This window comes from Rhea americana, unplaced genomic scaffold, assembly GCF_003343005.1.
Source record: "Rhea americana isolate MKP2758 unplaced genomic scaffold, rheAme1 scaffold_4, whole genome shotgun sequence".
Lineage (NCBI taxonomy): Eukaryota > Metazoa > Chordata > Aves > Rheiformes > Rheidae > Rhea > Rhea americana.
The window spans coordinates 7,267,406-7,292,051 of NW_028186534.1; the positions used below are offsets into that span (position 1 = coordinate 7,267,406).

Here is a 24,646-nt window from a genome sequence, read left to right on the forward strand (position 1 = left end):
GACTTTACAGGGGGTTGAGAGATATTGAATTACTGGATTTAGTCCAGTTTAGAAATCTCATTTTTAGAATTGAAAGTTTATTTTTTAAAAATATACTGCACTGTAGTCTGAAATGTAATGCAAACAGTCATAAAAGTCCCACTTTTCTCCTAAAAATTACATGAAATGTGACTTTGTCAAGCCTTTCCAAGCTTCTCCCTGAACAGAGTTCTAGTTATACTGATGTGACTCATAAAGCACTTCATTTCTAACAGTCCTGCATGTAGTTGCCCTTGATTTCCTATGGGTGAATCATCCAGTTCGCAGACTATCACAGACTCTGCCATTTCAAGGAACACCCCTTGCTGCAGAGTAAGTGACACAGAGTGCAAGCTACTCCGCCTAGCCTTATTTAGATCTGTTGGATTATTTATAAGTGTCTTAAACTGGAATAAAATATATATTCTTCTTATATTCTTACATTCTTATAGCCTGAAATCTACTGTGTATAATGTGTTCTGCTTTACATGAATTTCTCCTTCTTACCCCTTCAACATTCTTAATTACTAAAAATAACTGGAAGTGAACTACATTCCAACAGCGCGTGAGTTTGTCAAAGGACACTGGGTTTGCTGACAGACACTGTYTGAACTTTTTTCTTAAGTATCTTCTTAATAAAGGTACCCCCAAAATGGGTCTTATTAGGAGACATACAATTAGTACAGTGACCTTTGCTTTGGTGTTATCTGATCTTGTGCTCTTTCGTTTTCATTTAAACTGATGTTAAACGATGCAGTTGAGATTGTTAAAAGAATTGTTATTTAGGCTACAGAAAATGAATGCAGAATAGTATTAAATCTATAAACATCATTTGCTTGTATTACTTATTCTTTTATATTTCTTTTATATTTTTACTCAGTTACAAATAGACAATAATATTGGGGACATAACAGTATGCTACTGCAACGGAAAGATATTATTTGTGTGTAGTATGGGTAGAGGCCCACAATGTTTCTGTGGCACTTGTACGTACAGTTTCATGTCTAATTTAAAAAATACTTGTGTGTGCACCAGTCAGGCAACATGTAGCCACTTGTAAATGTAGTTTAACAATCTTCATATGAAATCCTAGAACTACCTTTCTACAGGGAGATGAAGAAAGTGACCCACAGTGGTACATCCAGTCAATACCTCACCAGCCTCAAAGTTTTGATGTAGGTTTTTAAGCCAAAGACGCATGTAGCATTAGCAAAAAAAAAAAAAAGCCAAGCATATATTTTCAGAGAGATTTGTGCGTCTTTGTCCTCAAGAATATTGAAGAAAAACAGCTACATCATTCGCATTCATGCAAAATATATACGAGATAGAACAGTTAACAAGAAAAAAAAATGTTTTGGGGACAATTTCAAAAGCTGTTCTTTTATTTGCATAATAGATCAGATAATTTGTAAGACCTGCCATCTCTTATTTCAGTCATCAAACAGGAAACAGAAATAACAGAATGTGACTTGTGACTGATCATGTGACAAGAAAAACGAACAAGGCAGAATCTCTTCCTGGCCTGTCTATGGAAAAACCACAGGACAGAATTTGTTTGCACAAGCTATTTGATGAATCATAGTGAATAAACAGACTCAAATCAGGTGATTTAAAACCAGAAAGGGGCTACATTAGATTATTCATGATGATTGCAATCAAATCTTGAAATGGCTTATTTTATCTCATTCTATAAAATATTTCTTTTTATCTAATCAGATTACTCAATGCCTAATAAATTTAAGTGCCTCATGATAGTGAGCCACGCTGAGTAGTTTTTGTGTGAAGGAGAAGAAAGTTTTGAGCCTCTTGTTGTTCAGATTTGGGTCACTTGCTTTACTCAGTCTAGTCTGCTTGTTCCAAACCCAAACTTGTCTTTCACTAACATTATAAATGTTTGCCCTACTCCAGACATCATGAGACTTCTTTCTTACTGTTAAGCACACAAGTATTCAAACATCATGCGTGCGGAAACAAGACCTGCAGTTTCTCTTTCTATAACTGTCTGTACCTTTATGTATAAACAGCTTTTGGCTGGGTCATCAGTAACCCCACAAAGTCTGAGTATCTCAAAATCATCCCAGAAGTAGCAGATTCCAGAATTAGGATATTTGGCTTGCTTCTATTTTTACTTGGCAGGCTTTGAAGAAGCAACTGCTATTGCTGCTTCACAGTGAAATAACTCATCCTTCAAAATATTGATCACTCAGTCCTAATAAACCACTCTGTACCTTGCAAACTATATTTTTCACTGTACTTGATAGATCATTCTTCTTTCAGTATGCTTTCTCTCCAGAGTTTTATCGACAAGCCTAAAATGAGTGATTTCTCAGAGCAGAGACGTGCTCTTTCTAAGAACACAGATATCTGTTAAGAAAATCTGCACTAAGATGTTCTAAAAGCACTCGTGCACGTGGGAAGTTGCATTTCACAAGCCTCTCACGACACTGCTTCTGTTGTGCATGCCAATAAAACCAGGGCACAGGCCCTGAGAGGCAAGTGCTGCCTTTATTTGGTCTTTAAGCTTTGATAGAGTATTAGCTGCTGTGTGATCTTTATTAGAAGCAAGGAAGCACTGTGTAGTTTGTCAGGCAGAGGCAGATGTGAAGCACCCTGGGCTTTTTTCTTTCTTTCTTTCTTTCTTTATTTCTTTTTTTTTTTCTTTTTTTTTTTTTTTTGTGTTTGTTTTCACTCCTAGCAAGTTCTGACAGCCCTGCAAACAAACATTTGACCCTATATGTATCTGTATACATTTATTTATGCCTTTTAAAATTTTTATTCACTGTACTGAGGTTATGGTCAGAAAAGCACTACTGAAAAGATGCCCAACCTTCCCCACTATTCTTCTGACTGTCTTATTAACAACAACTTTTATTCTATCTGCTTGTACTACACAGGTACATGGAACATTGAAGGGAAAGCATACAAATTMGATTTATGCCGGTTGCCTTCATCCACCCTGGTGACTTTTCCCATGTTATATAATAAATTAATATTTTCCTGTGCAGAAGCTGGAAGTACCTTATCACTGTATCTTAAACCAGAGACGGTCTCTGTCCCCACTCAGCTGCTCATTGCTGCCATCTCAGAATTTGCTGGCAAGCTGCTTTTACGACTGCCTCTGGCTCATTTAGCCTGAAATCAATGAACTTAAACACAGTAAGTAAAATAAGATTCCTGCCAGCCTGGCTTATCTTGACTATAGTGGGCTAGGAAACAATCACATAAGCAACCTGGCCCACAGATAAGGCATGAGCAGAAACTCTTCAGCCTCAGCTAGGCGAAGATGTGCATGTGTGGCCTTAGCCCTAGCACACAAGCACACATCACCCTGCAGTGCAAGCCTGAGTTCATACTCGGCAGTGCTCCATACACACTCTGAAAGCCAGTGCTCTCCTTTCTGGACTGTCTKGTGTGGACGCTTAATTTCTGCTTGCAGAGTAACTTGAGCTTTGCACTGTGCTCCGGAGTGCTCCTTGCCACCTCTTTACTTCCAAGAGCGTGACTACGTTACAAGGGTGGCACTAAGGAAAACATTCGCTTTACAAAAGTGCAGTAAGACTACCTGAATAGCTTATCCTGCCTCACTTAGACCAAGCAAAGTTACAGGGAAATGTAATATTCTTTACTAAGCCAACTGACAAATTATTTTTCTCCCTTTCCTTACAGACAAACTTTTTAAGTAAAAAACACTTCTTCACAACTAGACTAAGGCAGCAGCCTTCAAACTGAGTAAAGACTGAAAACAACTGCTCCAGGTTTAACTTGATAACCCTGATGATTATGTTTGAGAGAACAGAGGGTTGCTACTGGAATAGGAAGGTTTGCTCGTAAGGACAGAATATAAAAGCTTATTGTCTCTCAGGAAAAATAAACTATTAATTACCACATGTATGTAGAGATTAGCTAGGTCTGGAGTGGGGAGAAAAGAAAGCATGCCTCAAGAGCAACAGCATCTCCAAGTCTTTGATTCCAACATCCAGCAGAGCCATGAGTTTGAGAACTAACATTTCTTTTTAGCAGTCCTTTGCAGGTTTCCCTTGAAGATCAAAGTGACATAAGACAGAGAAGTGGTGGGTGTGAATTAAGGGAAAAAAAAAAAGTAAAAATGTCTCTCATAACTAGGCCTTTTGTCCACTGTAGGGTCCAAATGGGTGGAGAGTCAGAAATATACACCAAACTTTCCAACGATGAAAATATAGCAAACTGTGAGCATAAGGTCCTCAAACCATTTTTTATTTTCATTTTATCTAAGAATGTCCCCCCTTCCAATAACTTCTCTTTTAACCTTGTAAAATGCTAACTGCTTCAGCCAACAGGCTTATAAACCTTTTCTTATCACTAAAGAAATCTCGATGTAATGATATGCCTGTCAGAACCAACTGAAGAACCTGAACATTTGTGTTGTTTGCACAAAAATTTTATCTGGATCCATGACTCATATCTGCCTGAACTAGAATGCTAACACCAAATACCAGGAACTACAGACACCAAGTTGAGTAGGAACCATCCTTTATCTTTAAAGAGAGAGTTCAGAATATACTTTTTCCATAAACTGAAGTATATATTAGTCAGTTTTTAGAAGAGGTTCACCATTTTCAGTCTCAGGAACTACAGTAGTTCCCATACGAGCTTCAGCCACAAACTAGTACCCTGTTGTGTGAGCTACTGCACAAAAAGACTAAAATACTTTCTAAAGACAGAACCTCCTCAAATTTATAATTACAGTAGGAAATTAAAATTTTTCCTTTGTGACAAGAGGACATAACTGATAATGCATGCTCTATTCTGGTCCTGCTGAGTGGGCTGCTTAAACACAGCTGAATTTGCACTGGAAATAATACAGGAAATGTTGGCAAATTCTTTCTGAGCTTCAGTTAAGAGCAGGGAACAGGAATACTTTTGACTGGTGCTGATGGCAGGATAAGAACACTTCCTCCCCTTTTCAGGCAATTGATTTGCTGTGGCTATTCTGCTGAGGTTACACTAACAATACGTTAAGGATCCTAGTTGTTCCAGTATATGCAAGGCTTTCTTATTGATAACTCACCTGTTCATCTAAGCTCAACCTATTCTGAAAGGTATGACTGCACTACTATTTTACTCATGCAGTTATGATTTCATGTGGAATTTAATTAATTATGTACATAACTTGACAATTATGTATCTCACTAGGCAGTTAAACAGTTAGCTGATTTATATGTGAACTGAAAGCACAGAACTAGCTGTGCAACAGTATACACATTTATGACAGAGTCTAAAGTCACAAATCAGTTGTCTTTGCTTAACTGTGTACAATTGTCAGCCACCAACCCTATTTATTTCATACCTGACATGGTTCAGTAATTTCTATTATGTAACAGCTTTCTCAACTGGATGGCAGTGTTAGGTGGGAAAGGTTTGCAATATGAGATTTCACAGGTTTCATGCAGAAAATTGCAAGCCATTTTCTGAGAAGGATATGGTGAGAGTAAACAGTATCTTTTTTTTCAAAGCAGTGTGGTGAAGTACCACAGGTAAGCATGTTTCCTCTCAAGCTGCCACCTGTCCCAGCACGGTCTTTTTCCCTCACTCATTATTAGCATTTCTTTCATTTCATTTTTRACATGAACAAGGCAGTAAGAAAAGAACAATAACATATCCATAATAGCACACAAAGTACTTCCCTGTTATGGTGTAGACCAAATCTGTCTTGGCCTTTTTGTTTCTTCTGTACTTGGAAGACAAAGAGAGAAAGCAGTGGGGAATATGGTTTTTCACATACAAATTTATTTTCATTTAATTTATAAGCACTTCCATAGTGCTTGATTAATGTCCATGTCACACTACACATACATAAATAAATTTTTAGTCAAGTTACACTTTTTTTCCCTGTCCTAGATATATTAGTTTTTGAAAAGCAACAGATGAAGAAGCCAGAGGTCTCTCATTTCCCCTTTAGCTCATCATTACCCCCCTATTCAATGTCACTCTTTCACCTTCCTCTACCGCCCCATACATTCACACACGCCTATTTAGGGCTGCCTGTGAGCACACAGAGCATATCGCTTTTTAATCAGTGGCATCCTGGAACACGTACCAAATAGAGCTCAACCTTTAGTGATGTCCTAACAGTGCAGAGCAGGAGYGCTCCTAAGCCAAATATTAAAAATTAACCAATATGGTAACATGGCTTTATTTGGGGGGAAGGAAGGTAGGATCAACAGGCACCCTGAAGAGACTGCTAGGCACAACATCCAGGCTGAACTCTAAATTCTAACAGAAAACAAAAACAAAAAACAAAGAGGAAACAGAGGAGGAAACACAGAGGTTTGAGGATGTGTGCTATTACTCTGTACTCAGCACAAGGTCTATAGTTAAGAGAAGCCACCATTTTGCTGAGGCTGAAGTGCTAGGTACTCTGAGAACCCCTGGKAAATGGTAGAGTACTCTTCACGGCGAACAGCTGAGCTCCAAGAACAGTCCTTTCATTACCCTCTTTCCATGATCAGAAAGATGCTCCTCAAGGAAAGAGATGTCTTGGGAGTTCACCAAAGTGGTCCCCCCAGCGTGTTCCCCTGCAGGGCCACCCCTGCCCCGCGGTCTCCACCCTGCACCTGCAGGCACCTCTGTCCTCCCTTCCTGATGCCTGTGTAACTGTGGATGAGGCAGGGATGGGGACTGAGCCTCCAGGTTTCCATRAATGGGACACCAGGAAAAAAACCTGCAACTGTTCAAATAGTTCCAGCGACTGAAACGTCCAAGAAAYTACATCCAAGTGCCCTCTACTGGCATTGGAGAGAAAAATGTGGAAGGATAACGTGGGTGGGGAGAAAAGAGGGTGGCAGAAGGAGGGGGGAAGTGACACTAAGCAACAGTAAAAAGAAACTGTCAGTAAAGTGGGTATGGCCTGAAAACTATTAATCACGTAGCAAACTACTTAGTTGTTGGCAGGCTGTGTTGTTAGTGTAATCTACAGCACACGCCAAGAAGCATATTGCTGGTATGAAACCAGTAACAAGCCAGGATATTGAAACAACTTCTGGTTTGGGGGTGGGGAAGGAAGGGGGAGATACTGAAATTTGTTTTAAAGTAAAGCGCTCTCTGTACTTCTGATACAGCAGCTCACTTATTTTCTTATTTCACATTGGAAAAATCAGTGGGCGACGTAAGGAAGAAAAATTTTGATTCTTCAGTACTTAATGTCTTTATTTGAAAGCTGAGGAAAGCAGTTGTGCAACAATGACATTACCACATGAATCTAGTCCTGGAAGAAATTATATCATTCATGTGTGCTTATGGGAACTTAATCCATGAGGTCTCAGGAATGCTGGGATCTATGTGTGTACATGCACGCACACACACACACTGACAGAACAGTTCATGGAAAATCTGTTTCAGACAGTCATTTTTGGATAGAGCAACTCATTCTTGCCCTGTTAGAAGATCAGTTTGTACAATTGTACTGGTATAACCATGCTGACATTTAGCAAATTCGCAAGATTAAGAAATATTGTGTAACATACAGTTGTAACAGTAATGCATAGGATTTTATCAACTGCCTCAGTAACAATTAAAACAAACCTAAAAATATTAAAGACAAAGTGACAAACTGCAATAGAAGTGCAGGGCTACATAACAAAAGAGAGTTTAAAGGAAATTCAGACAGCAAACCTAGGTCTATTGGGGGTTAAAATATATATAATTCTGGGAAAATGCTTCTGAATTCCTGTAATAACAGCAGCACTTTTATTCAGATTTATTTAGAGATCCTGTCAAAAATGGAAGAGTCACAAGGCATTTATATGGCCCAAAGACACTGGGGAAGTGAAGATGAGAACAGGAGAATGGGACTGCGAAGGAGTTTAGCTGCAGCATAAGAAAGCAACTTGAAGAAGTGACAATTTTGTCTGCTTTTCTACCTGGAAGGCAGCGAAGGAGACTGCTCTGTACAACCTGAATAGGACTAGATGGGATTGAACTTTCTCGCTGCAAGACGATGTGACGATGACAAATCTGTGTACTATCTCATTTTTTCCCTGCTATATCCAAAATCAGTTTCAGAAATATCACATGCTAAGTAGCTAGGTAAGTAGCTACAATATTTATCATACTCTGAGAGGACAAATGATTTGCTTCATTGCATCCACGCTACTCTGTGATTCTAATAAGTTAAATTCAATTTAGTTAATCCTGATCTATACCCATTTAATTACAGTAAAGACAAAAAAAAGTCAATTTCTGACATCTAAATTATCTTAACACATGTTGAAGCCTACTAGAATGGTGACAAGACCTTGTGTGAAATCAGGTTGCTGTGTTTTTATACACAAACACACACACACTTATTAGATATTTGAGTGAAACTTGACGTGAGGATTGAGTTCCCAGAAACTACCAAAAACAAATCAGCCACAGAGAACTACTGCCCTAAGAGCTTAAAATCTCAGTCATCTTTCTGATAAAAAAAAATCTCCTGGTAGCCAGGTAGCTTAGGGTGTCTTTCTGAACAAAACACATGTTGATATTTGATTTCTCCCTTTAATAGTGTCCGTCTGTGGAAACAGCTGCTAATATACATGCATGAAAGTAATAATCTTATTTTCAATACCAAGGATTCTTTTATCTGCTTTAATATCTCACTGCTGGGAATTGGTTGTGCACATGTTTCTACAGCAGCTTCTTTGCAGTCTATTTTACTGTGAACACCTCCTTTTAGCACCGTCCTTTTTCCGTCTGAGCTGATTCTTTATACAGAGTGCAGCAATATTAGTTTTAAGTAATGTTCATCATCTGGCCCAAGCCTAAACCTCCTCATGGGCCAGATACTAAATCATAAATATCTCAAGATTAGTTCTGATAATGAAAATTGAGTATCTTATCAAATGCAACAGGAAAATTCTATTTTGCCTAAGCTTGGATACATCTCACTTGAACACTGACTGCATTTGAATTAGGGCTATGGTGAGGCTGGAAATGTTGTCCCTGGAGGCAGCTATTAAACTTGTCCTCTGGGGATACATCTCACGTGTGACATACACTGAGAAAAGTCAAATTAAACACTCACATAAATGTAGGTATCTTTCTTTGCATGTTCCATGTGTATTATTCTGAGAAGAATCCAGCTTGTTCCTGCAGGGTGCAGACAGTTTTTCACTTGGCATGGAAGTCACAGGTTTTGAGAGCTCCCATGAGCAGCCTGCAGAGGATAAGCAAGTCTACAGTCCCATTTTGGCTCTCTTACAAAAGATGATGTATAAGGCCTCCCATCTGCCCAATATTTCACTAAGAAGAGGCTATGAGAAAAACAGACATCAGTGCACTAAGCATGCTTCATTTCCCACCCCTTCCAGTGGGATGGCAGAAATCTAGAAAGGGCTGGTTCACAGCAGATGATGTTCAGGGCACTGCAGTAGCCATTAGGTTAGTTCTCAGAATCACAGACTCCCTGGTACCTAGCAATATGAAAAGGCCTTCAGGATGACCTAATGTTGCCATGATCCTCCTTGCACAACAAATTCGTGCTAGGAATAGCAGTACAGGATCTCCTCCCACTAATGCACATCACACTTTCACTGCACCTCAAATTCCCCTCCCCTGTTGGGCAATGATATTTCAGCACCTTCTTAATCTTCAGCTTTAATGTAAGGAAGCCCTATTACATCTATCATGTACAAAGAAGTATGAGAACAATAATACATTATCGTACTGGAGGYGTCTATTTTGAAGATAGACATTACATTAACTTACAAAAGATGATCTTTACAGCCAGAGAAGATTTATTCTTTTGGTTGAGCAAATTGTTAACAGCAGGATGCAGATTCAGACTAGCAACCTGAATGAAGATCTCATTTTAAGTATCTAAGACGTTTCTTAGCGATAATGAGTGTATTACTCTCATTGGTTATAATTCTCATCTTGGATTGCAAACTGAGATCTTTCTGAAGTACTTCTTACTCGTTAATAGGACAGAGCTCAACTAAATGTATAAAAAGAATTAAGAGGAAGTCAGGCGCAAAAAAAAAAAAAAAAAAAAGAAAAACCCCACAACAGAAAAAAACACGTCAGAAGCAGATTATATTAAAATGTCCCTGGAGCTATAAGTCCAATACAAAACTAACTTACCATATTTTTCAACTTTTATATAAATCAATACTAMGGATTCATGTAGAGTCAAATAGGGGAAAAAATTCAAAAGAAGCAAGAAGTTTGAAAACATGCCAATAATGTCAGTAATGACCTTTAAAATATCTCACTGGCAAAGAATCAGCATTTATGAAAGGTTAAGTTCTTTGAGAAGTTACAAGCTGAGTACCCCAAAATTGAAGCATCCATAATCATTAGTTGCTTAGGAAATTCTTGGCAAATGTGTGTGCACAAGAACAAAGATACATCTGTGAACAAAAAGCTTAAGGAATACTTTCTGCAAAACCCTAAATGCTATTTCCATCCTAGAATATAGACATTTACAAGTAATTCTGCCAGTAACCAGCAGTAATTTTAGTACAATGTTTGTTTCCAAGTAGTTGAAAGCACCTTGTTGAAAGACTTACTCTTGTGTCATTGACTAGGAATAGTAACTGCCATCTTTTACCCTGTCCACAGCAATTACAATTTTTTTCCCCTAAAACTAGAAAAATAAGGCATAGATTTAATGGAAAGAGAGTAAATTTTTCTAAATTCTTCTACTTTCAGCATATGGATCACTTTCAGATTTCTCCAAGCTAGAACAATATGCTGTATAGGAGACAAGATGACAAATGCTTAATTTTGGGTTCAGTTAAAACAAACAACTTCTCTAAATGCACATGCTTTGTTTCAAAGTGACATTTGTTAAAAGCCTCAGTGTCCATATGATATTACATCACCGCAGGTCAGCTATCATGACTGGCACTGTGACATGGAAAAATGAAAGAATGCAGATTTGCCTTAACCCTTGTTGTTCCACACCTACTGTGAGCTCTGGACACACTATATAATTTAGGTTCCTTTTTCACTGCTTCTAAACCTCTTCACAGCAGACTATGCACTTACGGCAGACTATGAATTTAAAATCTTTAGAGATTTTTGCTTACTGAAAAAGAATAAAATAAAATATAAGATTAATCCAGTAACCACTTAAAAGTAGACTAAACTACTGACTACACAGTGCACACAAGGAAACGGTATTTCATCCCGTCTGGCACTTTCTGATGCAAACTTTCCAAAATCCAGCGTCATTCTCTGACATCAAGATGTTCAATGCAAACATTGTTTAGTTCTGTCAGTAAAGCTTCACAGTGACATATTCTCTATGCAAAAAACACCAGAGTTTTTTAGAGAGAAAGGCAACTTAAAAAGTAAGCTTGTTATTCCTGTAATGAATGTTCCTATGTACTTTGGGGCTTCAGTAAATTTACATTTTAGTATTGCTATTCACCTTTAAATAAATATTGATTGAGGTCAAAGGTGTTTATGTTTTCAGAGTTGAAGCTAGGCTGCCAAGTTCACGTTTAGGCTTCTAACAAAAAGRAATGAGAGCATATCACTTTACTGGGTTACAGGTGCACAACACTTCTGAAAATGTCATTTTTTTTAATGAGCCCATGAACAAAGGCATTGCCACAGCATATCCAGGCAAATTACACCACAAACTCCAGAAGAGGCTAAACTTAGAGAAGTTTATCAAAGACTGATATGCTCCTTTGGAGGCCATAAACAGATCCCACATGAAAGAGTGAACACACATTCCACATGGAAAAGCCAACAAAACAATCCCATGCTTGCCTGGTTCCTGAGGGAAGGTTCAGTAAACTGCAGTCCCTAGCTAGTCCTGACTGAACCAGGCCTTTCCTCTGGCAGCTAATGTTCTAGCTCTGCTCGCCTTCCCARTCCCTTCCGAAGGAGCTTAATCCTTCTCAGCCATGCGTATATGAACACCCACTAGACTAACTGAGCCCACTGCAGTAATTAACCCTTGCGAGCTCACTGTGGGACATCTGCAACAGTAGATTGAGAGAAGACTAAGACCTAGTTTTTATCTGAAAGTTTTACTGGCAGGATTGCATGGAGGTGAGAGGGTGGGAGAAAGGAGCAGAGAATTTTGATTRTGAACTACAGTAAATTACTGACAATAGCCCTAGTGAGGTTTTAGTCRTACTGGTATTAAATTGATGTAGTCCACATCTCTGGTAGGGATGCTTTCCTGCAGTAGTAGCAGTACAATTACTTACATCACCAAAATGTTCCTGGTATGCACTGCTAGCATATTTTTCGGATACAGGGTGTATCTGCTTCTCTTCTGTTTCCACAACACCTAAGACYAGGCACTGCTCCATGAGGGAGACATTCAGAGTCAATAAGCGATATTGTAGTTATCCAGCCTTGATTACTGAATTTGACTAAAGATGCCTACTAATTCGTGCTGCAGACATTTAAGAGGTTACCTTTTCAGCTGCTTATTCTATTCTGTAGGCAAGTGGCAGATCTGACATCCTTTCAGTCATCTCAGGTCACACCCAGGGATTTTAGCTTGAACAGAGATAAAAACACAAGCTTGTGAAATGCTTTAGCTGAGGAACCAGCATTGGTTTACTTCTGCAAGACTCCTACAGGGCTTCCAGAAAACATCACTAGACTTTAGAGACTCTCCAGGTACCTATCTAGATATTTATATAACCCTGATCTCCACAGCAACCAAGCATGATGCACATTCATACATAACTTAGTATCACCTCCAGAGTGGTGACAACAAGCACTTCTCTACTTATGATCATATATTTACTAGAAATAGTGTAAACTATGGGGAGATTGGAATTCATGGTCTTATGTACAGAGGTGGAGTGAGAAGGCTTGAAAAGGAACAGATACAGCATCAGAAGCAGGCAGCAGGACAACTACAACATGAGCTGTAGCAGTTCCTATAGGCTTCTTACTGTGATAGCGATTACAGTGCGGCGCGCTGCCCTGTTAACCCACGCTCCCTCCAAACCCATACAGACGGAGACTGAAGCCAGCTCCTTGCAAAACCCGAAACACTATTCCAAACTCTTTCTTCACTCCCTTGAAGGGGGATCTTGCAGCGATGCCTGAATGCAGCACTTTATGGCAACATGCCTGCAGAGGAATCATGACAGCAGTGTTTTGACTTGGGCCTTCTAAAGTGAATGAGTGATAGGAAGATTTTTAGATCTAGCAGACAGACATATGTTCTTATTTCTATCAGTCTTTTGCTTATCAAGGATTATATAATCTACTTGTGTAGGAACAGGTCATTTGATAATTACATGTTTTTCCAATAGTGTAAACCAGGGTTTAAAAAAAATCTTCAGAGACCACTTGCAAATTTTTGCACAAGCAGTTCTTTTTTTCCTCCACATCAGCACACCCCCTGTCACTTATCAAATGCTGCAAAGGGAAAGATTCCTATGATGTCAGTGCCTCAACATATCAAGATGTTTCTCTCATTTACTTGAGTAATACAATTTCAGTTTATAGCAACTAAGACTGTATTTCCCCAGTTGACTAGAAACTGCTGACAGAAAAAAAAAGTGAAAACTCTGCAAATTAATCCTCACTTCCCTTATATTTTCCAAACAGCTCTAATGAAGAGCTCACAAACATCCTTAAAATTTGCATAGTACTGCAGCAGAGATGAGTTTGCAAATTCTAATCATGTTTCGAGTGTCCTCGAAGACTGAGTCTGATTGTATCCAGGGCCTGTTTTTATCACTCTCCATGTATTGCAAGAAACACAAAGGACCTTACTCTTACTCTGTGCAAAGGTAAGTGAGGGGGTAGTGTCAAATGCTGCATCACCTGCTTACAGTGGGATGTGATAAAGAAGGAATTTGGACTTTGTACCTTTCCGGTTTAAAAGCAAATCGTCAATGTTTCCTGTGCAGCAGGCTGTTTTCCTATACAGTTTAGTAGGTGACAAATTTAATAGGAAATGATTAAGTAAAAGCAAAGCATGTTGATAAGAGATATATTCTTCTTCAAGGCTTCTGATAATTTGTTTTCAACAAATAATACAATCTTTAAGGAATTTATACACATCTTCAGCCTCTGTCAAGGCTGGTGCAGAATTTCCTGTTTTTGTGTTCCCAGAACTGCTAAGCTGCTGGAGCTGCCAGTAAAGACCTGGGGTGTTTTATCCAGAAGAGGTGGAGTCGATGGTATATCCAYGCTCTTGACTGATACTCCCAAACGAGTGTACAGAAATCAGAGCTATTCCATCCGCAGCCGCAAAAACAGGGTCAGTTCCCACAGCCTGTGGGAACCTGTGCTGCGAACCCTTCCTGTCCGTCTTTTGTCACGCTGCCCCTTTCGTGCACGACGCGGCGGCCGTTGCTGCCGACGCCATCTCAAAGCCCGCTGTAAGCGCTCCCGGGTAGGAAGGCGCTCCGCGGCCTTCAAGCACGCTCCAAGCGCCGGGGGCGGAGGTAGCGGGGCGAAACGCGGCCGCGCCRGCCGCCAGCCCCGCTACTCGCCTGCATGCTTTGGTTCTGCCTCGGCGCCAGCAAACCCCAACCCAAAACCTTGGCCTCYTGCCGCGCTCGGAGGCGCTCTTCAGGCTCCTGACGGAGGCGGCGCTGGGCCGAGGGCGGGCAGCGGCCCGGCTGGGTCAGCGCGCGGAAGCCGCAGGTGGTGGGCCGGCTCGGGGCATCCCCGCCGGAGCACCGGCACGCCGCGGCGGACTGAGAAAGGCCACGGAGACACCTCCGGGCTGCTCCCGAGCGGCGCCCGCTGCTCTGGCGTCCACGCGAGAAGCAGCAGTCGCGCGCGCCGGCCACGCGCCTGGCGCCCTCCCCTCACGCCCCGCCGCCATTTTGCGGCCCCCAGCAAGGCCCTCCTCTGCAGACCTCCCGCAGAAAGCAGCCGGGCGCCGGGGCGCCGGCCGCAGCCCCCCCCTCGAAGCCTACCTGAGCGCACGCCGCTCCGCTGCCTCGGTTTCCCCCCCGCCGTGGGGCAGTGCCCCCGCGGCCCCCAGCGTCACGGGACACGGTGGCGCGGCAGCCCCACGGAGACGCGGCCTGGGCCAGGCCCGGGCCAGCGTGGCCGTCTGCGCACAGGCCCCAGCCTGCGGAGAACCGCCGCGCTCTTCCTCACTTGTCTGGTCTGGTAAGAGTCTGTAGGCAGTGCTTGTAACAAATAAATAAATAACAGCAGCTAAAGTTATTTTGCGCGCAGTGGTAATTAGCGGCTGGTTATACACACAATTAAAGGGTGGACTGTTTAATACCGGAAATTGCATTGTTCCATTGAGGCTGTATACACAACAGTCAGCTTAGGGCAGTTTTGCCAGGAATTATCTATAAAAACCCTCTTGAAGTTTAATGAAGTTAAACATCTGGACAGCCTCCAGAGCAGAACAATTGAGCTCGAATATACTTTCATGGTGGATAATTTGCTTTCAGGTTAGGGAAACCTGCAACACTGAACTCGGTGCAAGATCTGATTGTTTTTTTGCGCTTGGCTTGTGGAGTTTGGTGCACAGATAACTCATCCTTTGAAGAGCAGTGCTTGTGACAGCAGAGGGAGGCCTTATGCAAAAGGTAAAAATTTTAACTCATTCCATGGGATATTTCTATATTTGACATTGCATTTGGTTCTTAAATATTCTTTAAAAAATGCTAGCAGGAAACACACCTTAAGATCACGGAAGCAATCAAACTTGCTTCAATTCCAATCAAAAGGTCCTGGGTATAAAGACAGAGCTTATTTGTTGACAACAGAACCTTAATGCAGTGTAGTGGTTTGGCTACTTTTTAATTTGTCTTGGATTGCAGCCTTTTCCAAAGCTTTGATTTTCAAATGACTTGTTAAGCTTTACCAAGCCTGAATGTAAAAGCTAAACTTCTATGTTTCTTACATGACATGTGGAATGCGGAAGCTCAACTTAACTGTGGATGCATCTCCTAAGACCTTTCTTCCTCTTGGGGCTTCATCTGCTGCTGCTTTATGAGAAGGCTGACTCTGCTTCTTCAAAGCTTTTGTTCCTGTTACCAGAGAGGAATCAAACCAAACGGGGAGTTTCTATGTGGGAGGCAGCGCCAACACTAACCGTTATTTCATCTGCAATAATAGCTCAGTGGCATAAGAACATCCACAGTCAAACTTACTGGTTTTCTTGTTTTTCTGCCAAGAGGGTTTCCTGATTCCTGAAATTAGCCCCATTGCCAAGTGATACTGTCAGATCACGTGGCCACTATTCCTAATTGTCTCTAGAGCTACAGACTTGCAATCAGTGTAGACTTTAAAGTGCAGACCAGGAAGTGTTCTCCAGTTGTTTTCATCCACAGAAGGCCTGGTCTATCTATAATAATAATATGTATAATAAATTACCCAGAGCATATTTTTAGATGAAAATTACTTAAATGCTACCCTAATATAGAGGAAATTGCACCCGTATGAAGACACTGTATAACATATTCCTTTTTTCTGATAACAATCACTGTACTGGTATCTGGCATTTTCATACCAGAATGTAACATTGGTSGATACCTCGCTGAATATAACTTTACATGCATTGATCTAATTAAAGCTGTATCCTTCTATAGCAGAGACAAAGTCTAAGGCTTTTCTTTTGCTGCAAAGATGGATATAACATGCCCTATTCGTCTCTTTTGCTACCATGAATGAGGATCCACAGAAGTCACTGGTCCTAACTGATGTAGAAATAGGTCATTATGAATCAGGTCTAAAATCTGTAAGCACTCACTCTTGATTAATATTACTTTCTCTGGCATCAAAGGCCCATTGTGCTAGGGAGAAGAACAGAAAGTACTGTTGTAACTAAAAGATGAAGGCAGGCTTTTGTGTTCTGTGTGCAGAGAACCAGAAACAAGTTTTGGTTCTTCACTACTAGTCTACAGGTTAGCAGAGGCCACTGCAAAAATATCATCTGCCTACAACGTTACTCCTATGGAGCAACATATTTCTTTTACCTCTGTTTTCTATAACTAGTAAGAAATGTAAATCTGCAGATTATGTCGAATTTATGCAGTTTTTATGTGATGGATTTAGTGTTGCATCAATTACCAGAAAACAGGGACATAAATAACAAACTTAGTTTTAGGATTAAAGAGGCAAATGAATTTTTTGAAAGGATAAGTATTAGTTTATTTTATCATAAGAAAATCAAAATATACAGTACAGTATCATTCAGATGCTAGTGTGAATTAAAGAGTCAGGCCCATGGTTCCCTGTCTGAGCTAGTCCAGGGTTGAACAAACCACAGAAATCTTAATTTTCTGTAAAATTTATTAACTAGTTATTACAAGAGTCTTGTAAAGCAGGGAGAGACCTGATCAGTCTTGATTTTGTTTTTACTGGGATTAATTACAAGTATGGATATAAACAAGTATTTGATGAAACAACTAAGTTTTTTCCTATCATCTGAAAAACATTAATAACAAGATTGTAGGCAAGGCCTTGGAGTTAGGACTGCAGTGGGGATGTGGGTGCCCCCTTGTGTTCCTATTAGAACTTTAAATAGTTTTTAATTTGTTATCCCACCTCACCAAGACAAGAGAGAAGTTGTCTCAATCATGTAAAGCCTTTGCATTTTAGCTTTTTATTTTACATTAATAACCAATATGAAGCATAACCTTATAATCACTGATTCTATTATAATGTAGACTTTGCTAATTTAAGCACTGTTGAAAACCATAGAAGGTGGCTTGGTTGTTTTTACTTTTAAGTATAAAGTTTATCAAAAGAGCTTCCTCTCCCCCCCTGCCCCGGGCTGTTTTAAAGCTCGCTAGCTGAGGATTTGTTTCTCATGCCTTGCTGCACAAACTGCATTCCTTTGTCACATGCACTTTTTCTGCCATTTATTTAATTCACTACCACTTTCTTACCTTACATACCCTACCCTCCATAGACTTAAAATCATCCATATAACCTCCCTTTAAGTGTAATACTACACATTGCTTCTTGTCAGAGTTTTGGTTTAATCTTTACAGCTACTTTCTAGCATCTAATCAACAAATCCTGTAAATGATATACCTTAAATGATACAACAATGTTTGCTTTAGCCTCAGATATTTGATGACAGCCATATAAAGRAAAATAATGAGTCATCTTTACTTCATGGGAGCTCATAGACAGCTGCTGCTCCTTCAGCAGCCAAGTGTATTCATTACTTGGATTTCCCAGCAGGTAGGATAGACACGGGATCTGTTTGCACTTCGGCATCAGACATCCTTTTAGGACCCTGTGGAATAAGATATAGAAATTTATAAATAGTGTTGAACATTTCATAACAGTTAAGTTTGGAATTACATGTTAGAACTTTGCTAGCAGGCATTTTCTACTCATATCACCTCACTGCTTTTTTTTTTTTTTTCATTTGCCCTTTTGAAAATACACTTAAGTATATGAGAACCATCTGCATCATGACAATCCTAGAATGCTACTGCCTATAATTTTCCCTAAAAGTGTTGATTGCTTATATTAATACAATTTTCTCAGTCAGCATAGGAAGAAATTGTACTCAGAAACTGCACTAACCAAATCAGAGACATGCTGCTGTGTATCTGTAGTATTGTAGTTCTGGCATTATTCTCACTAAAATATCCCTGGCCCAGATGGTTCACTGAAACCATCATCTCTGATTTAAGAGTCCTTCAAGCATGATTAATAGTTATATTATAGCCAGCCTTGATCTGCTCTAAGTTAAAGGAACATTAAATACTGTTATGCATGACAGGTATTTGACAATGTTAGAGTGATACAGCTTTTTTACACTACAAATACAATTTTGGTTTTGGAATCAGTTCAAGACAGTAATCTGGCTTAGGTGGAGGAAATGCACTGGTCTAGATATACCAACCAAATTTTTGACCAGTAATTGACAAAAATTTGGCTTTAGTTTAAGATGCTTTGACCCAATTTTATTGGCCTTGAGACTATTAAACATTTCAGAACAGCAAAATGGATCCTCAAATACTCTTTTAGAGGGTACAGTTAAATCTGTGTGCAGTTGCAAATCTTGTTTTGTAGCCAGATGCCTATATCATTGTGGGCTTAGCAGAAAAGTATAGTGACAAAGTTATAGCTGACTGCTAAATGTTTTCCTTACAATAAGAACTGTGAAGAATCATATGCTAATTGTCCTTTCACACAATATATTACACGTGGGAAACTTGACTCATGAGTTAGGTCACTATAGGACTGTTCTGTAGCAAACTGGGAGAGTGAAAGATCTTGACTTCCTCATTCCTCTAAGGAGCTAGCAGCAATTTTTTTTWTATATATATATTGATTATTAGGCTTGAATTCATTGGTATCCTTTTAATTTTTGCCTTTGAAAATCTTAGCATATATAAAAAAGCAGCTAACGATCACAATGGACTAAGAGAATCCTCTGCCTTTTGCTAACTGTAATCCTTTGTTGATGTGGGCAGTTACAGCTCCACGGACAGCAATGAATTTGCTTCTACTTTTATTGATGTTGAATTTGGAACAGACACTAGAACAGAGTGATTTTTTGGGGGCTACTTATATCCAACAGCAACAAAAGACACTTAAAAATATATAATGTAACAGGTTCTAATGTCTGTCAAACAATACCAAACAAGCTAGTCACTCCAAATTTGTCCAGTAATCCTAACAGTCTAGACATCTGTTAAATGATTTCCTGCATTACAAGATTAGCTTGGGGTCTGTCAGCTGACTGTTCTTGTGTGTGGTTTAATAAATGATATTAAACCATTTCTAGGATGACCTAAGAAATAAGATGATACCATTTGCTGCACCTCCTATAAATGATGCAGACTGCGTGCTCCTTTCAGATAATCCCCATTTTGACTCATTTAGCACATTTGCAGATAGGTTAATGTTTGCCTCTGTTACAGTCTCCCTGCTGCGCCCATTTTCAAGGTGGCTTGCTGATTGAAACAGGAAGCTTTGAAAGAAACTCACCAATGATTCTTGTTAAACTGGAATTTCCGAGCCTTAAGTTAAATATAGAACTTTGTTCCTGTGATTTTAACGGACAAATTCTGGCTCTGCTGTCAGGTTCAGAAGCACACGTGCCATAGATTCACAGATTGCTCTCAGTTACTTTGCATAGCCCTCATAAGCACAGTGGAAGTTGTCCCCCTTTGTGGTGGTTAGGCTGGAACATACTTAATTTGGGCAGAACACTTCAAACTGCCTGCACAGGAATGTCATAGAGTTGGGGTAGTTTATTCTTCAGGTTGTGTGCCTGGGAAGCTTTTGTCAGTATACCTGATATTCTGATCTGAAATAGGCCAGCAGGATAGTTTCTGCATGCTTAGAGCTCCTACCTCCAACAACTTCAGTATGAGTTATTTTAGCTCAGAAAACAATGCGTTTTTTTTTCTTTCTTTCTTTTCTTTTTTTTTTTYYCCTTTTTTTTTTTTTTTTTTGGGAAATACCAATCTTTCTAAATTATCTAGGTTACAAATTCATCTTCTTTGCTCTAAGGACAGTTATGGGACCTTACTGTCTGTGCCAAAACTGTACAAGCTAGGCCATGCCACTTTTTGCTTGCCTAAGTGGCTCTGTTTGTATCAAAAGTTTCAGCATTTGTTAGCCCAACTGGGAGCAGTTGCCTGAACTGAAGTATTCTCGTCAGCTGCATTCCTGCACTATGACATCCTTTAACACTGCGTGCTTTCCCAGAGGAATCAACAGGTTCAGGAGTGAACATTGTTAAAATAGCTGCTTTTGAAATAGCTGACCAGAATTTAGGGGGAGTTCAGTAGRCATGGATTATGTGAGCAAGTAAGGCCTACTGAATCTCCTGTTAAAAGTCTTCCATTTTCTCAGCACAGAGCTCAATATTTTGTCTGAGAAGTTGTTACCAGATACCAGAGCTGTTATCTTTAATGGAAATTTTGGTTTCTTTCTGATGTAATACTTTTAGATTAATGATTACACCTTCCTGAGACTTAATTTGATCATGTAGAAAATGTGGAGATTTTTTTTGGACCCATTGCAGAATAGATTTCTTAGGTGTGGGTAATCTTGTCAGTGAAATGGAAAGAGAGGTGGTCATTCTCTGTGAAAATTTTTCCATATCTCTTTGATTTTAAATTTAATTCTTGTATGAAGAAGCCAGAATGTCCAGTGCAATGGAAATATATACTTAATCACTTCAGGAGCAGGTTGTTTTTCCCAGTTCAAAAGCACAATAAACTGGCCAAATCAACTATATTGTTATCAAAACTGKTTTTTTAACACCATCTCCTATTAATGGGAGATGGAAGATGTAGGGATCCCATCGGCCTCTATAAATACAGCAGAAGATAAGGGACTACACAGTCAAATTGCCTAGTTTACTCTTTGAACATGCAAAACTATCTCACAGAACATCTCTTCCTTCTTTGTCTTTTTTCTCCTTTTTTTCGTCTTTTTACCTCTGATCAAAAGCTTTCTCATCCCCTTTGAATCAGAGATACCTTTCCTGCATCTCTGAGTCTTCTAAGAACTTGCACTTGAAAGGATGTTTCCTTGCTTGCTTACACTTCCTAATCTCTGGAATAATTCTAAATTTGTATCTATTGTTAAACTCTACAAAAGATTTTTTGGATACAGTTTGTGTGAATGACATTATACAAAATAAAGGGCAGCTGTCAACAAGCAGAGAAGCTCTTTCTCATACACTGGCTTCAGTGAGCATTTTGACAGAGGAAAGCTCTCAGTACTTAATTTCAGCAAATCTCCAGATCAGGAAAACAAATCTCAATTATCTCTAGAAATAATAGAGGTAGTTAACATTTACCCATTTCTAGATAACCTATGCCAGAAAAATGTGTCTCTTTCCCCTTTCCTCCAGTTGACATAAGAGATCTGTTACCATTTTCTAAGTGGTTGAAGTAACAGAACTCCTGATTTCACTTCTGGGAGCGGGGAGGAGCAGTTTCAAACACACATTGCAGAATACTACAGCTACACACTGCAGTTGTGAGTGTGACTCATACATTACGCAGTCACACCAACATTGTGCACAAGGGCAATTTCATATAGAAATTTGGAGGCAAAGGGTGAGGAAAGAAAAGTACATGTGCACAAACACACACGTTTGATAATTTCAGTTAGCTAATATACCTTATAGATAACTATTAAGCATCAGGCCTTTTTTTTTTTTTTTTTTTTTTTTTCACATTATAAGAAGCAAGAAGATTTCTCCTCTTGATTTCAGTGGGTGCCACAGATTAATGGAAGTCAATGGAAGTTGTTGGTTACTACAGTGAGCTCCATGACTTCCTTGTTCCAGTGAAATCTACAGGAAAATCCCACTGATTCTTAATGGACTAGGATTTTACCACAGAACAGCGGGGTGAAACACAAAAAGCAGAAGTAAGTGGCTGGATTGTTATTAATAAATCCCACAGAAAGAGTTTGTTCTTTTGTTCTTAATAGTCCTGCTAACCCATAATTATTTTGGTAATGCAAATAGCTCTCTGTAGGATATAGAGTAATTCTGTGAAATGTGTGTAAATTAAACACTTCTTATGATGTGGAAAAACATCTGCCTCAAAATGAGTCATATTGGTCTGTATAGCTGTCTAACTTTATAACAGAGTGTTCTAACAGGGCTAATTTTCAAATCAGGATTATCATCTCAACATGTATTACTTTACTTTTCTTCTTTTAGGCCCAGAGGGCTGCCTGTTTTTTTTTCTTTCATGACAGCCTTAGAAGCAGAGTACGGAAGAAAGTAAAAAGCTCTGTGTGTCTCAGAGAAACCAGATTCACTACGAAGCATTACAGGTAATGTAGTCAAATCAGTGCTTTGAATTTGTGATGAAGCTCAGTTTGCAAATGAGCTTTCTAAAAGATGCTAAAAATGACCCCATAACTCTGTGGATTCAATGCTGTTGTGGCAGATTGCAAGGAAAAAGAAGTAAACTACTTCCTTTCAATTGATTTATAAAAAGCAATGGAAATCTGTCCTCTTGCACTGAGGCTTGAAAGGCAATCCCAGGTCTAACCTGTGTTTTTGTTTATGCATTGACCTCTGAATGTGTTCAAGGAGGGGAAAAAAGAAAAAGAAGAGAAAAAAAGAAAGAGGAATTCCCATCTACTGAGCGCTATGAGGAAGCACTAGTTGCATCAGTAATACCAAGCCTTGTAGAAATGTATCCTAAATTCTTTTGTATCTACGTTTCWGGTTTTGGTGAAGGGAACATGGCAAGCTGAAAGTGAGATTTTACAAAATAAGGTAGGAAATAAAAATACACCTGTATTTTTTTGTGCACTAACTAGTCTATTACTGGTTGATAATGCAAGGAGCTTATCTAGTGACAGCTCTGTTACCTCCCATGCATCAAGAGGTCTACCCTGATTTGCTCCTGGAGAAAATCTCTCCTTGCAAGGGATGCCCATGCTGCTTTGAAGCAGCATCGCTGCAGACAGATGTACTCTTTCGCTTTTCCTTAATATACATACCATAATTTATGGGTGGTTCAGTACCTGCTACAGGAAGAGTTGAGTCATCTGTGTAGCCAGGGCATGAACCTCTAAATAGGGGCATGGGAACAMGTATAGCTGTCCCATAGCAGATTGTACTTGCCTATGACTTACCCTGAGGTCCAAGTGGGTTTTTTTTGCCTTTGACTAAAAACTTGCTCTTGTTTTGCCTTAGTCCTGCAAGCTGCTTGTAAAGTTGCACTTCTTTGTTGTAACCCTCAGTGCCAGCTGGAGCACTATGCACCACAGCACAAATCTCATGTGGCAAGCAACTTGCAGGTCTGATGTTTAAATCAGTTGAATAATGACTTAAAAAGATAGGATGAAATTAACGTACGAGGCCCTTTAAGAACCCTCCAAAGGACTGCCTCTTCTCTGTCTTCTTGAAGGAGGGTTCCTTTGAAGTGTCTCCTCCATTCTGGATGGAATCAGTCTCAGTTGTTTGCTGCTCTCTGGAGTCTAGCTGTTCTCTGGTTTCCTGTTTGTTGCCTTTTTGCTTGCTCAGCTCCACTGTCGACTTCTTGTCTTTTGAACTCTCTTTGCTCTTTTGGCCCACAGGTTCACTTTCAGCTGGGGCAACTGGCCTCTCTGTGGAGTTTGATGTCTAAAGCAGTTTCAAACAATGGTTATTTTTAATGGGAGATGTAAACATTTTGGCAGGTGATCCATAAATACATTAAAAAATGAAAGGCAACCTGTCAGGAAGAAATCCTGCTATCCAACAGGTTTTCATTTACAGAGTTTGAGACTGGCTCCTGTAGCCTTGACTTTAGGAAGTACTCCTAGGGAGATTTCATAGGATTACTTAAGAGCAAAGACTGCAAGATAAAAGCCATTACTGCATAGACTTACTTTATTTATGTATATGTCTACGCTGAAGCTGCTTTAGGAGGCAGAGAACATGCATGGGAAGATGCAAAGAGTCACAGGCATGCACTTTAAACTGTGACTCCCTCAACTTCTGCATCTGAGGCTGTGAAAGCAGCTGAAAAGTGCAGGGGTAGGGTTTGAGAGAGAAAGGAAGTAACTGGTATCAAAGTAAAGGATAAAAAGAGTCCACTATAAAACTGCAACACTCCACCAAAAATTAATTAATTAATTAATCCAACATACTGATTTGGCTATGGAAAGCCAGTGTTACAGCAAATTCCTTGTACAAGTGCAAAAGAAGAGAGAGTGAATATTCCAAAGATAAATGTAATGACAGAGTACCTATTTATAGTAA

The 24,646-nt window shown here is 39.6% G+C and overlaps 1 protein-coding gene across 2 annotated transcripts in view; it reads right to left on the reverse strand.

The window, feature by feature from the left end:
• Positions 1-17,131: 17,131 nt before the first annotated feature.
• Positions 17,132-24,646, reverse strand: part of BCAS1 (brain enriched myelin associated protein 1) — a 52,575-nt gene continuing 45,060 nt past the window's right edge. For both annotated transcript variants that reach the window (XM_085314086.1, XM_085314085.1), the window contains 2 exons: positions 23,759-24,025; positions 17,132-18,193 (listed from right to left, as the gene is read on the reverse strand). In XM_085314086.1, coding sequence (XP_085170212.1) covers positions 18,119-18,193; positions 23,759-24,025 — 342 coding nt within the window. In that variant the 3' untranslated portion in view covers positions 17,132-18,118. The remainder of the gene's footprint in view (positions 18,194-23,758; positions 24,026-24,646) is intronic.